Here is a 14,801-nt window from a genome sequence, read left to right on the forward strand (position 1 = left end):
CACCTGGGTGTGTATTTGAACCAAACAGAGCCTCTGGAGACAGATTGATCCACTGTTTAGAGCACTGAATTGGACATTGGAAGACCTGGATTTTATTCCTGTCTGTGTCATTTTCTTATTATGTAATCTTGGGCAAGTCAAGTAATTACTCTGTGCCTCATTCTACCAATCTGTGAAAATGCTTTGAGTTCTGCAGAGGAAAAAAGATGCAAAATATATATTTAGAGATTCTTCCTCTGCTAGTATGCTCATGTTTAGGTGCATACTAGCATCAATGCCAGTTTCTATATACAAGTCACACTGGAAGATAGCACATCATATGTTTTGTCAAAAAGGGGAACTACTGGAAGAAATATGTTAGAGTTTATCTAAGCAAGACAATACCATAAAGTATATATTTGCATTAAAAGGGTGCATTTAAATAAAGAAAAATTGCTTTTATTCAGCAGAGGAGCTGAACTGTTCAAAAGTGGAATTCCACAATAAACAAGATTCCCTATACAGCAAACAATCTATCTGTAAAATATATCTTCCATGCTACACAGTTGCTGCCCTGATTGTATTCAACCTCCTCAGTGCATCGTCACGCTGATGATACTTGCATATGGAAGCTGAGCTTCAATGACAAGTGTCCCTATTTACAGACTGTCAAACAAGAAAGGAATACAACAGCTGAAAACTACCACTGAGGGTATGTCTACACTGGAATAAAAGACCGGTGGTACTGCTGTGGCTGGCCTGGGTCAGCTGACTTGGGATCTGGCTGCGGAGCTAAACTTTGCTATATAGATGTTCGGGCTCGGGCTAGAGCCCAGGCTCTGGGACCCTCCCCCCTCACGGTATCCCAGAGGCCAGGTTCTAGCTCAAGCCCAAATGTTCACACAGCAATTTTACAGCTTGAGCCCCACAAGTTTCAAGTCAGCTGACCCAGGCCAGCTGCAGGTGTTTAATTGCTGTGTAGCTGTATCCTACATGTTCTTTCAGTATCCTCCTTTTTTGAGGCTTTATCCAAAGCCCACTGAAGTACATGGAAAGTCTCTCAGTCACTTCAGTGGGCTTTCAAACAGGACCTTGATGAATGTGAGAAGATGCTCATTTGGTTAGTTTTTGTATGCACCCCCCTTTTATCTAACAATTTTTGGTGCCATATTTTGTGCCAAATTGTGCACTGTTACTTACGCCTGTGAAACCTCACTGAAGTAATGGAGTTTTATAGGTGTCTCTGAGAACACCACCATCTGTCCCATGGACTGCAAAAATATCTTACCATACGCTGTTAATCAGAAAAACATTTGGCCCGTGTCAAAGGGTAGACTGGGCTCTTTAAGAGGGAACTGGTCCAGTCCACCTGAGTCTCATTAACTGCCTTTCAATGGGGCCTGATAGAGGGCAGCTGTTGTCTATAAAGAGGAGAGCAGAGGACAGGAAGAGGAATCTATGGCAGAGAAGAGCTGCAGTAAGCAGAAGGCTCCTGTAGGAGAACCTGATTGAGAGAGGGTTTAGGGCCTAGAAGCCAGAGCCAGAAGGTTGAGCTCCAGCTAGGGGAGATGACAGAATAGCAGGAACTGCAGAGAAGGAGGAACTTCATGGATTGCCAGAGACAGGAAAAGATATTCCTGAGGGCAGAGACGAAGGCAGGCAGGGTAATTCCCTAATTTTATTGTAATTTTGATTCACTGTTTTTGGAAAATAAAGAAATCCCTGTCAGAATGGCCTGTGGAGTTTAACTGGGAGCCCTGAAGAGAGGGAAGACTGATGGGAGGATGCTGCCGAGCCACCCCACGTCACGGGGAGCTCAGTACCCAGCTGACCCTGTTACAGCCCTCCTTTGCTTAACTGAGCATTTTACATGTATGCAAGGAGTTCAGTTTCCAGTTTTACCACTCAACCTTTCCTCTGTGTACGAGGAACTCTATAAACCTTAATGTTCACAAGCTAGGACAGAAAACTCAGCAACAAGTAGGCAGTCTTTATTGTTGCAGACTATTGACTCTACAGAACTGTAGGTAAGAGACAGCTGTAGTACCTCCAATTTCTCCACTGTGGATGTCTCAGAAAGAACAGCCTTGAGTTGACTAAATTTCTAAATTCAAGAATCAGTGTACAAGTTTGTGCCAGGTCCTCCTCTTCTCTGGCCACTTTCAGGTATGCAACCTTGGAATCCTGTCCTGTTGTACAATTAAAACTCCTGGGCAGAGAGAACTAATTTACTTACAACTGAGCTTAAACACGATAGACATTTCTCTGGCTGTCAGCCCAAATTTAAGGCATCTAGACCTTCTCAAATCTAGTTTGTTTACCTTTTAATTAGTTTTCCTAAAATTTGTCATTTGCTGGGCAAACTCAGCAGTGAAATTAATATAGTGTCCATTACTTGAAAATAGCTTTCAAATAAAACTAATATATTATATGATCTAGTCAAATATATAGACTGACTTTGTAGTTTAATGGACTGAACCCCCTGTCTTAATGGTAATTTAAGAACTGGTCTTATTTGTAGTGTGCCCTGTGTTAGTAAACCATTTTAAACATCATTTTAAAATGTGGTAGATATTTTTGCAAACATTTGTGCTGGCCTATGTTAATTGGGCATATTTTTGTTACATGTATTTTAAAAGTTCTTTGATAAGAAGTGTAGATAGTAACTAGTTTAAAAATGGTCGCCTAATATGGGAGAAAGAATATCACCGATTGGGCTATTAAGTTTACAATGAAATACCAAGCAAAACCCATACAACACTGCATAAAGCTCTGTTTCCATGCATGCATGCACAGCCATATCACCCATTTCCGAGCATTTAATTCTGTAGCAATGCTTCAAAATTTCCCAATTGTGTCTTGGACAATTACCAACGATTACCCTACCATGTTCCTTTAACTTTTCGTTGTGCTGATTTATAGTGACAATTACCTGGTTTTTCCACAGACTCACCATCAATGCAGAATGCCAGCTGCAGCTACATAATTTCCCAATGGATGAACATTCTTGCCCGTTGATATTCTCTAGTTGTAAGTACTGCTTCAGTGCATATCTATTATACTTGAACCTTGTGGAGAGGCACCAGTTTGTCTCTAATTTCTGTCAGGTTGTTCAGGTTTTCCTGAACAGGTACTGGAAGCTGAGGTTTGCTTTTGATATTATCATATATATATGTGTTTTCGCTTCAGCATTCATGGCAGAAGTTTTTGTCGTGAAATGCCCCATGTAGAGTTATACCGCTAGAGCTCAAGCACCAGCATCTCTGTTTGCAGTCATAATTACAGTTTAACAAGGAGCAGATATTCACATCAGTCTGCTATGATGAGATGGTTATAAAAATAATGTAACATATATTTGAGAAGAGAAGCTACTGTATTATGAGATGTGCAGTTCAGATATAGGCTATATCATAACTACTCCTGTTTATTTTCCAAGCCAAAGATTAAAACTTCCTTTTAGAGAGATCAGTGTGTAAATGGTGCTCCTAAGGGCAGTTGTGAACTAGATGGAGAACTGATCTCCATCATCTCTGATGTCTGAGTTTATGAGAAATAGCATGGTAGTAACTTTGCCTCATAATTCAGAAATAGACTGTATCATTAGACGAAGGCTATTTTTTTCTTGTATTATTCAGCTGCATGGTAGTTCCAACTGGATTGTATTGTGTGTAATTTTGTCTATAAATGCTGTCATCATTGTGGGAGGTTGGCAGGAATCCTGTTGTTAACATGAACACCCCAGAGATGGGAGATGGCACATCTCAATTAACATTATGCTGCTGCAGAAATGTAATTACAAACATGATCCAAATGTAGTAAGTGATGTTTAAAAGGACAAGCATGGCATTTGGTTTACTGTATCTGACTCTCATCACAGGCTTTTTCCTTAATATCTTAAAAGTCAAGTTTTAGTGAGATTTTTTAGAAAAGAAAGTCAGGAATGTGAAAGCTAACCCATAATATCATCATGCTAGGTATTGTGTGTGTATGCAAATACCACGGGTCCCTACAAACATGGTTTATGACTTTCTAAATTGTTTTTAAAATTTGCTAAAGGCACATTCCTGATTGCCTCTGTACCCAAAAATAAAAGTTGAATGGTTTAACAAAAAAACAAAAAAAACCCCAGTTGTTTATCCCCTGAGGTGGGATTTGCCTTCTAAAGGAAGGGAATGTTCAGCACATTGAACATTCTGATTGTGTGACTCATGAGTGCTTAGTAATGAATCCAATTTCAGTCCTACTCTAACTGGTGTTCCCTTCCAAAAGGACAATTTTCTTCTGGCCAGGCTCACAGTTACTTAATTTTTTTTTTTAATGCAATCCGTAGTAAGGAGTGTGTTTATTCTCTCCTATTCATTCACCTGCACTCATATGCATGAAAAGTTTTGGGGAAAAGATTCTTTTTAGGATGATCGGGTGAAAAAGGCATTAAAAATGTATTTTTCACAGAGTACTCCCTCTTCCTGAAACAGATCATTCATCGTCAGTGATGTGCTGTCAATATTTTTTAAAAAGGGCTCTAACAAAAAGTGTACACTTTGATAAATCCTGTATCTCAGGGAATGTACCCTGTAGATAGAAGTGAAGGACTGGGAAAGCTATCATTTTCTTTTTCCTTTTAAATAATATCATTTTCCCATCATATCTATAAAATAAGTAGAGAGGTAACACCATTTGGTAAACACATTTATGTGATACACACTACTTTTTTCCCCCTGGGAAGTATATTGGTAGTGTAGAAGAGTATTCATCTTGTCCAGTTTGAAACAGGATTTGGAACCAAGTTCGGAGCATGGAGGTATTTTCCTCCCACAAGGCAAATGTTTTGGGGGGGAAAAGACAGTGCAATTGATTCAATTCCATTTTTAAAAAATGAACTTTCGAGTATTTTTATGAGCTCGATGGATATGTAAATCCTGGGCAAAAATGCTTTAGGACATACAGCTTGTGAGCCAGATTCAGCCCATTTGATGTATTCAGATTGTGTAGAATCTAACTTGTCATTAAAAATAAAAAGTAATCTTCCAAATGTTACTAGTGCTGAAATGTCTTTGAGTCTGTAGACAGCCTGAAACAATTACTTAGATTTGTTAACTCCCCTGTCTATATTAATCTCACTGGAGTGTCAACTTTAAAGTCCAATGATAATGCTATATTGTCAACATGAACTGCTTTATTGATGATCATTTTAGTGAATGGAATGGGAGAGGAGGTGGGAGTTAAGCCCACAAAGAGGTGGAAATAGGGAGAGAACAGAAAAATAGGATGGGAAAGAAAGAGAAATAATGGACAAGATTGTAGCAGTTCTACAAGGGAGCAGATTTTCCCAGAGAAATTGAATGCGACAATAAGTTACTCAACAAACAAATAATAGTTTATATAGTACATAAAGTCCATATTTTACCCTGGATCTTTGTGTAAACCTCCCATTGCTATCTTGCTGAAGGTAGTGTGTAGTTTTAAATGTATACCCCCGCCCATGGACCATAATCAAAAATGGAGTTTGGTTCTCGCTGCCAAATGAGTTTGACACCCCAGCTTTATCAATATCCAGAGAAGATGGCCAACTCTTGACAGGCAGAGAAATCATCCTAGTCCTTTCTTCAGTTTGGAGGCATAATAACTGTTGGGGGCAGCTCCAGAAAGCAATTAAGCTGTATTCTGTGCCACTATCTTATTTCGAGTAACAACTCTTCACTTTGCACTGAATAAGATTTGAACATCAGAAGGTTCAGGCCCATAGCTAAATTTTAAACTTGATCTTGGCCTGACTTGTTTTATCATAACTTAAATCTTTTAGACAAAAAAATCTTTCTAACTTTGGGTGCATGCATGCAACACCATCTGAGGAAATGGCAGTTATATGGGCATAGTCAAGAGTTTTGTTTGTCTCAGTTTTACAGTTTTCTTGATGTATGCAAATAACACATGAAAAACTATAACAAAATGATTCTGCAACTTTCTCACCTGCTCTAATAATGCCGTTCACTAGAGGTTATTTTTAAGTTATCAAGTGACATTCCTTTCCCTGAAGGCTATTTTATTGCTACCTTTAGCACTATCTTAGCACTTCTTTTGTAAATTTTCATGTAGAACATCTCAGGGATTTGTTTGTGTTATAGCTTCATTATATTTTCAGTGTTATGTACACACATTGCAATTTGAAGATACATGACGCTCCAGAGGACTTATGAGGTGAATGGCTGAATGATTTATTACTGTCAGCTATGCCAAATTTCCAAGGGGAGGACCTTATTACAAATTTAGATTCCACAATGTGTTGTCTTGTGAATAAAACAAAAACCTAAATGGTTGTAGAATTTACAGCAGAATGCCCATGTGCGTGCACACAATTGAAAGTTAAATTGCAGGCAACCACAAAAAACCTACTCACACTTCATATACTATAACCTATCCTGCTGCACAGACACTTGAACATTAACTATGTTAATATCTAAAACTTAGCACCTTTTCTAAACATTTCCTTTAATTTTTACCAAATACATTTTAGACTGAGCTAGGTCCTTGCAAGACCTTCTGACTCCTAGCCTTTCTCTTATGTTGGAGTCAAATGGTCTGGTTGCCAGGAAGAGTCAGAAGAATACAGTGGGCTGGATGGGGCCATTTTACTGTGCTAATTTAACTTATTTTGATTACTAGCTCCTAATCATTCCCTCTTGTTGGAAAACCCATGGGAGGAGGAAATATTAGCTAGAAATGCTGCATAGTTCACTTCATGGTATTCCCTTCTCTCTCACCTCTGAAGTGGTTTCTGAACTCATTTGTGGTTAGTGATGCAGCAGAACCTAGAGCACTGCAGGAAAACAGGCTATAGCCCCATGAACTGGAAAGATAGTAGTTCCAGGAGCCAATTCCCTGGGTACAAGCCTGTGGCATTTCCAAGGCAACTCCTGGTCCCTGGGAATCATGCTGCCTTCCTTTAATGTATAGGAATTGGGCAGTATTCCTTTAATTAGCTTTGACCCTCACTGTCTTCTATGTTTCAGATGCCATCGAACCTTGCCTGAGAAGCCAATGTATATATGTAGCCAGGCCTTGCACGTTGTATATAATTAGTAAATATGGTTATTAGGATCTCAGTGTGCCTTTGTGGTTCTTTCATAATAAGGTTTTGTTTGTGCGTGTAAAAAGCAAAAGGCACAAAAAAACCCAAACCCCTGCATGCATCTCTACTTCCTGGGATGGGGCTAACGGTATTGAAGGGGAGTTAAAACTGCTTGGAAAAGCATTAACTTCTGTGTGGATTTCCTGTTGGAAATCTACCTGGTTAGAAGAGGAACAACCTTTTACCCATCAACATCTTCCTGCCCTACCTTAATAAGATGCCTGTGATGCCTTCCACAGGCTCTGGAGAGATTAGAAACATGTACTGGAGCCATATACCTCCTCGCCTCTTCCATCCTCCATCTCCCAAAGCCGGAGCTTTTGCTCTTCTCGGCCAGTGTAAGCAGAAGGAGCATTCAGCCTCTTGCATTTTTTAAACATTAACAAATACAATAGTAGCCAAAAGAAAAATGGCATAGGTTATCTCTGGCTACTCCCTGTTCCTCAGGACTTACCTGGGGCCATGTATCAAGGAGGCTTCTTGAGCTTACCGTTCATCTATATGCTCAGCATGAGCTTGCACTTGCTCCACCCTGTCTGGCAGATGCACATGACTGCCAGCAGCCATACCATATGGCAGCTGATTGTTCAAGAACCAACTGTAGTATATAGAGTGTCAGAAAGTGCAGGACTGTGCGTTTACTGCGTCATTAATGTCTGGAACAATCTGTGTGGCAGAGTTTGAAGATTTACCACTTTTAGAAATATATCTGAGCTGGAGACTGAGCCAAGAATAATGTGAGATATACAAATAAAGAGCTATCTCACTGGGCTGATCTGATTATTTTTTTTTTATTAATTTATTGTTTCCTGTTGTTTTTGATCCACATAAAGCCATGGTGGTTAATTAAAGGAATATTGGCGTTTGTGGAACAAAAACACCAACCAAATTGCCTGTTGCCAGTTATCGACCTTTCTGCAGGTGAGCAGATGTGGGCTTTTTGCTAGCTACCCTCTGCTTAGAATCATAGAATATCAGGGTTGGAAGGGACCTCAGGAGGTCATCTAGTCCAATCCCCTGCTCAAAGCAGGACCAATTCCCAACTAAATCATCCCAGCCAGGGCTTTGTCAAGCCTGACCTTAAAAACCTCCAAGGAAGGAGATTCCACCACCTCCCTAGGTAACCCATTGCAGTGCTTCACCGCCCTCCTAGTGAAAATTTTTTTCCTGATATCCAACCTAAACCTTCCCCACTACAACTTGAGACCATTGCTCCTTGTTCTGTCATCTGCTACCACTGAGAACAGTCTAGATCAATCCTCTTTGGAACCCCCTTTCAGGTAGTTGGAAGCAGCTATCAAATCCCCCCTCATTCTTCTCTTCTGCAGACTAAACAATCCCAGTTCCCCCAGCCTCTCCTCATAAGTCATGTGCTCCAGCCCCCTAATCATTTTTGTTGCCCTCTGCTGGGCTCTTTCCAATTTTTCCACATCCTTCTTGTAGTGTGGGGACCAAAACTGGACACAGTACTCCATGTGAGGCCTCGCCAGTGCCGAATAGAGGGGAATGATCACATCGCTCGATCTGCTGGCAATGCCCCTACTTATCCAGCCCAAAATGCCGTTAGCCTTCTTGGCAACAAGGGCACACTGTTGACTCATATCCAGCTTCTCATCCACTGTAACCCCTAGGTCCTTTTCTGCAGAACTGCTTCCTAGCCATTCGGTCCCTAGTCTGTAGCAGTGCATGGGATTCTTCCGTCCTAAGTGCAGGACTCTGCACTTGTCCTTGTTGAACCTCATCAGATTTCTTTTGTCCCAGTCCTCTAATTTGTCTAGGTCCCGCTGTATCCTATCCCTACCCTTCAGTGTATCTACCACTCCTCCCAGTTTAGTGTCATCTGCAAACTTGCTGAGGGTGCAGTCCACACCATCCTCTAGATCATTAATTAAGATATTGAACAAAACCGGCCCCAGGACCGACCCTTGGGACACTCCGCTTGATACCGGCTGCCAACTAGACATGGAGCCATTGATCACTACCCGTTGAGCCTGACATTGAGCCAGCTTTCTATCCACCTTATAGTCCATTCATCCAGCCCATACTTCTTTAACTTGTCGGCAAGAATACTGTGGGAGACCATATCAAAAGCTTTGCTAAAGTCAAGGAATAACATGTCCACTGCTTTCCCCTCATCCTTCATGTGGCATTCCCATCATCCAGTATGGGGACAACTGTCAGCAGGAAGTAAGGGATGGGCTTTCCTGCTGTGCGTGTCTGTAATTACTCAAGGCTCCAGATGTGAGTTGTGCAGCTCCTCCCTCTCCCAGACCCATATCCAATCACTGCATAGGGAAGAATTCAATATGGTGTTTGCCATCCTGCTGACATGTCCAGTGAGGTCTCCACAGAACAACTAGATTTTTTTTTTTAAATTAACCTTTTGCTGTTGAATAACAAAGATTTAACTCTAAAATACAGGTCACGCACTGGATATATTTGTAATTACAGAAATTAATTCATTTACTAGAATTTTTGCTGTTTTTCCCAGTGGTAGCAGCTAATCTCCAAAGTCAGTTTACAGTTACTTAATTTACTAATTTAAGTTGATATATTTAGCAGCTCCAGTTATTTTAAAGTATTTAAATGAATTACATGTGCTTTATCAAACTCCAAATCAATTTAGAGAATTAGAACCCTACAAGTGTTCTTTTAACAGAACAAAGTTCAAAGTGTCAAACTACTGTGGTACGATGCAGCCAATCTATAGGTGAGATGGGAATGGAACTCAGATGTTGGATCTCAGCCCTTTGCTCAGTCCAATCACAATAAATATACAGCCTACCGGCTACACACAGACATATATGCATGTTAGGTTAACCATATGCAAATGTGAAGTTTTAACCAAAAGTGGCTTAATTTACTCAATTTTAGGCATGCTTCAAAATGTGAAAAATGACCAGTCTCCTGAAATTTCAAGAACAATTTTTTAAAAATTGGTATGCAAAATCATGAAACACAGAATGGTTAAAAAATTGCAAGAAATGTTGTGAAAAAGTTTCCATAAATTTCATACAAATCTATTATTGTACTAGTGTGTAGGAAAAACAGATCCTCTCTTTCTACATAAAAATTCCATTTCACCAAATATATCCCTTGGAATAGAGAAACTCCTTTTATGAATTTACAGTTTAGCTATTTGGTATTAAGACTCATCAATTTAGTTTTCTGACAAAAATAATGATTTCAACTATTTTATTTTATTTTATTTTATTTTTCCTCCCATTAGCCTGAAAAAAACAAATTCTGGTCTGGCAGATAGCGTTGTATTCTTTTCTGTCTCATGTATCATCAACAGAATTATTAATGAAGTTCTGATTGCAGAATCTTATTACTGGTGAGGCAGAAGCCAGAAAGAACCCAGCTTGATTTTATATCCCATGCTGAGTTTTCATTATTGACATTTTGGTAGGCGAGAGCAGACTTCTTATAAACTGAATGCCACAGATGTGCATACAGGAAGAATCTGGATCTTAATCTGCACTTTTTAGTTGAGAAGTTCTCTTCAATGAGTTCTGGATACCACACAGCTAAATTTCTTGATTCAGTCTTTGTGACCGGGGACCTAGCTGTTTCATCTCTTTCTTTTTACAGGAAGATAGGAATTGCTATACTGAGGGTCATAGATGACCTGTCATAGGATCATAGAACATTAGGGTTGGAAGAGACCTCAGGAGGTCATCCAGTCCAACCTCCTGCTCAAAGCAGGACCAACCCCAACTAAATCATCCCAGCCAGGGCTTTGTCAAGACGGGCCTTAAAAACCTCTAAGGATGGAGATTCCACCACCTCCCTAGGTAACCCATTCTAGTGCTTCACCACCCTCCTAGTGAAATAGTTTTTCCTAATATCCGACCTCCCCCACTGCAACTTGAGACCATTGCTCCTTGTTCTGTCATCTGCCACCACTGAGAACAGCCTAGCTCCATCCTCTTTGGAACCCCACTTCAGGTAGTTGAAGCCTGCTATCAAATCCCCCCTTTCCATTAGAGAAGTTTCTTCAGATCCCCCAGTAGTTAGCAAATGGCTTGTGGTAGCTATCCCAGTGTGCAATTGGCTGCAGCTTTCTTTGGAAGGGGTTTGTAATGCCTACTGGGGCAGGCACAGCATCACATGATGCAGATTTCCCAATCCCATTGTTCCATGGGCATCCTAATAGATTGCCAACTGCTTTTCAAATGAGGGGATGGGGAGTGTGACAGGGAGTATGTTATGTGTATGTGGGGGGAGAGACAGTGTTTTGGGTTTTGGGGGGCAGAATGTGTCAGTATGCTATCTTGTAAGTTCAGACAGCGGCAGGGGGAAGGGGGAAACCAGACATCAGTCTCTACCCCCCCCCGCCTCTCTCTCTTTTTTATATATACACACACACACACACACACACACACCTGACTCTGCAGCAGGAGCATTCCACAGTAATGGTTTGCTTTGTGTCCTGGAGCAGATAAGCATGTGGGCTGTCAGAAATGGAGCTTTGAAAGGGAATAGTCACATGCCTGCAGCTGAGTTCAAAACAATGACCAGAGTGGCCATTTGACTTCAGGGGATTATGGGACATTTCCAGAGGCCAATCACAGTGCAGTAATGCAACACGTCGTCCACACTGATACCCGGGCGCTCTAGCCCGGGCGCAGCAAGATCTATGCTTCTAGGGTTACCATCCATCCATATTTCCCCGGACATGTCCGGCTTTTGCGTCTCTAAATAGCCGCCCGGGAGGAATTGGTAACAAGGTTAAAATGTCCGGGTTTTTTTTCTCCCTCGCCTCCCTCCCTCCCTTCCATGCAGAGTGCGGCTGCTGATTGGGCGGCTGGGCCGATTGAGCCGCTCCCATTGGCCTCCAGCAGCCAGAGCCCTCCCCTGCTCCCCCCTCCCTCTGTCTGCAGCCCTGTGTAACACACAAACTGACCCACCGGGCAGCGTGTTTTGCCTACACGTGGAGCCAGAATGGTAAGGGGAGTCCGGGGGGGCAGTCAGGGAGCGGGGGAGTGTTGGATGGGTCCCCGGCCTCCACCTGCCACCCCCCCTCCACGCGCCCCCCCCCCGTGGGACCCCTCCTCCCTGCCTGCCTCTCCCTTGCCTGCTTGTACTGCCAGAGCCGGCAGCAACTGCTGTCTGCTGACCCCGTGTCCTAGTGCCCCCATCCACTAATGGGAAGACAGGCTGCCCTTACCCTGTCCTTCCACCCTAGCCCCGAGCCTCTCCAACGCCCCAAACCCCTCATCCCCAGCCCTCACCCCCCTGCACTCTAATCCTCTGCCCCAGCCCTGAGCCCCCTCCTGCATCATGAACCCCTCATCCCCCCGCACCCTAATCCTCTGTCCCAGCCCTGAGCCTCCTCCTGCATCATGAACCCCTCATCCCCAGCCCCAGCCAGAGCCCTCATCCCCCCACACCCTAATCCTCTGCTCCATCCCTGAGCCCCCTCCTGCATCATGAACCCCTCATCCTCAGACCCACAGCCCTCACCTCTGCATCCCCTCCTATCCCCAAACTCCCTCCCCAACCCCCTCCCCCTTCCCACACACACCCTCCTGCCCTCAAACTCCCTCCCAAAGCCTGCACCCCCTCCCTTTGCACCCCCTCCCACCCCAAAACTCCATCCCAGAGCCTGCACCCCTCACCCCCTCCTGCACACCCACCCCTTGCCCCAGCCCGGAGCCTGCACCCAGCACCCAAACTCTATCCCAGAGCCTGCACCCTGCACCCCTCCTGCACCCTAATCCCCAGCCTAGGACCTGTACCCCAGACCTCCTCCCCCCACCCAACCCTCCTCCCAGAGCCTTAGGCAGGTGGGGGGGGTGGATTCTGGGCAGCACCAAAATTTCTACAACCCTGCCACCCATGCGAGTGGATAAGGGTCAGGGAAGTCAGGGGACAAGAAGCAGGGGGAGTTGGGGTTCTGAGGGGGGCAGTCGGGGGTGGGAAGTGGGAGGGAGTGGATGGGGCGGGGCTACGGCGGGGCTTCCCCCCCCCAGTGTCCTCTTTTTTGATTGTGGAAATATGGTAACCCTAATGCTTCTCATGGAGGTGGATTACCAGGAGCGCTCCAGCTGCAGAGTCCAGGCGCTCTAAGTGCCTTGTCAGTGTGGACACCTTAGAGTTATGGCGCCTGGGGCTGATTTAATGCGCTCTAACTTGCAAGTGTAGACAAGGCCTGAATGTTTCAAAGCTAGTTCTCAGGGAGGGAATGTTTACACTGCAATCAAGGTGTGATACTGCAGCATGTGTAGACTTATCTGAGATAGCTTTAATACTGATAGGAGTGAAGCTGCAGCAGGGCTGGCTTCAGTGCCAGCTGTACAGGACTGCCCAGAAGCCTGGTTACTTACTTGAATAGCATGCTAAACAAAGTTTAGAGTATTTCCTATAAACTTGTTCAAAAAGCAACATTTACTTAGTTTTTTGTCAACTCGCTCCAAAAAATTTACAATCTCATATGAAGGATAAAAATGATAACCCCTTAGAACAAATAGTCAGTGAAGCTAGTTAGTAGCCCATATTCTAATGCTGGAAGGTCTGTTGCCCTTTTTCAATATAAAAAGACAGAGAAAGGTACAACCGGTAATTTACGGTGTGTGTTCTTTTGTTCATTATCATCAAATGGGCTACACTGAGGTGATAAGTCTAGACAAGCTTACTAGTATCAGTAATGATTTTCAAACAAAGGGAACTTTATAATTTTAAAGATGTATTTGTTCACAATGTTGGTTTAAAAATCAGCATTTTGATGAGACAACATAGCTTGCCTCTAGTAGACAGAAAGCAGCCACGTTATAATACATCACCAGAGATATTTACTGAAGTAAGGGAAACACAGCTGTTCAGAACTTTAATAATTTATGCTTTGTGCAAGGTAATCCCATTTTTTCCCTCCAAGTCAAGGCTTTACTCAAATTCTCTACAGCTTTTCTTGTCTGACCTAAAAGAGATGCCATTAGAAGATATAAGGTTCTTCCCAACAGCTTATGAACAGATTTAGTTTGGGGATTGGTACTTTAGGTTTTTATTGATTTATATAGAAAATACAGCAATATTTTCTGCCAAGGTTTAACAAAATTTGCTGCCAGATGACGCTGGTCATTGCACCTATCAGCTATAATAAGATAAACAACATAAGGCTTAATGGGTACTTGTACGGGAGACTTCCAAGAAAACGCATAGTGCTGCAGTGACCACAAAGTGGTGGTGGTGGCATATATATGTATGTATAAGAGCCTCATTTATAATATGAAAAATGCCTATAGTTACTTTGTTGTATGAATACATCAAGAACAATAAAACATGTTAATGCTCTATCCCACAATAGTCTTTTAGGTCTCAAATTGCTGTCTCTCTGGTAGACAAAATGGTTCTTATATAGAGCTTGTTGAAAAATTTTGATCAAATTATTTCTGTTCAAAATGTCTGTTTTTCTTCAAAAACGAGTATCTTTTAAAAATTAAAACTGAAAGGTTTTTTTTTGGAAAAAGTTCAATATGAGTTTTCAAAAACGTTGAAACACACTATAAAAAAATCTACATTTTTTGCAATTTCTTTTTTGTCTTTTTCTTTTTACTAGCCTTGTTCATATCCTATTCAAAATAGTGGTCATATCACTTCAGTAACATTCAGTTATGGTGGTTGTTTTTACATAATTACTGGTTCATTCAGTGGATCCTTATTCCACTATGCAAACAAGGCAAACCCTCAT

General features: G+C 42.3%; 1 protein-coding gene across 1 annotated transcript in view; it reads left to right on the forward strand.

The window, feature by feature from the left end:
* Positions 1-14,801, forward strand: part of LOC112109713 (gamma-aminobutyric acid receptor subunit gamma-3) — a 514,545-nt gene that overhangs the window by 276,632 nt on the left and 223,112 nt on the right. Inside the window, exon 5 of the mRNA XM_026648999.1 lies at positions 2,927-3,009. Coding sequence (XP_026504784.1) covers positions 2,927-3,009 — 83 coding nt within the window. The remainder of the gene's footprint in view (positions 1-2,926; positions 3,010-14,801) is intronic.

Source organism: Terrapene carolina, unplaced genomic scaffold, assembly GCF_002925995.2.
Source record: "Terrapene carolina triunguis isolate 2854851 unplaced genomic scaffold, T_m_triunguis-2.0 Scaffold23, whole genome shotgun sequence".
Lineage (NCBI taxonomy): Eukaryota > Metazoa > Chordata > Testudines > Emydidae > Terrapene > Terrapene triunguis.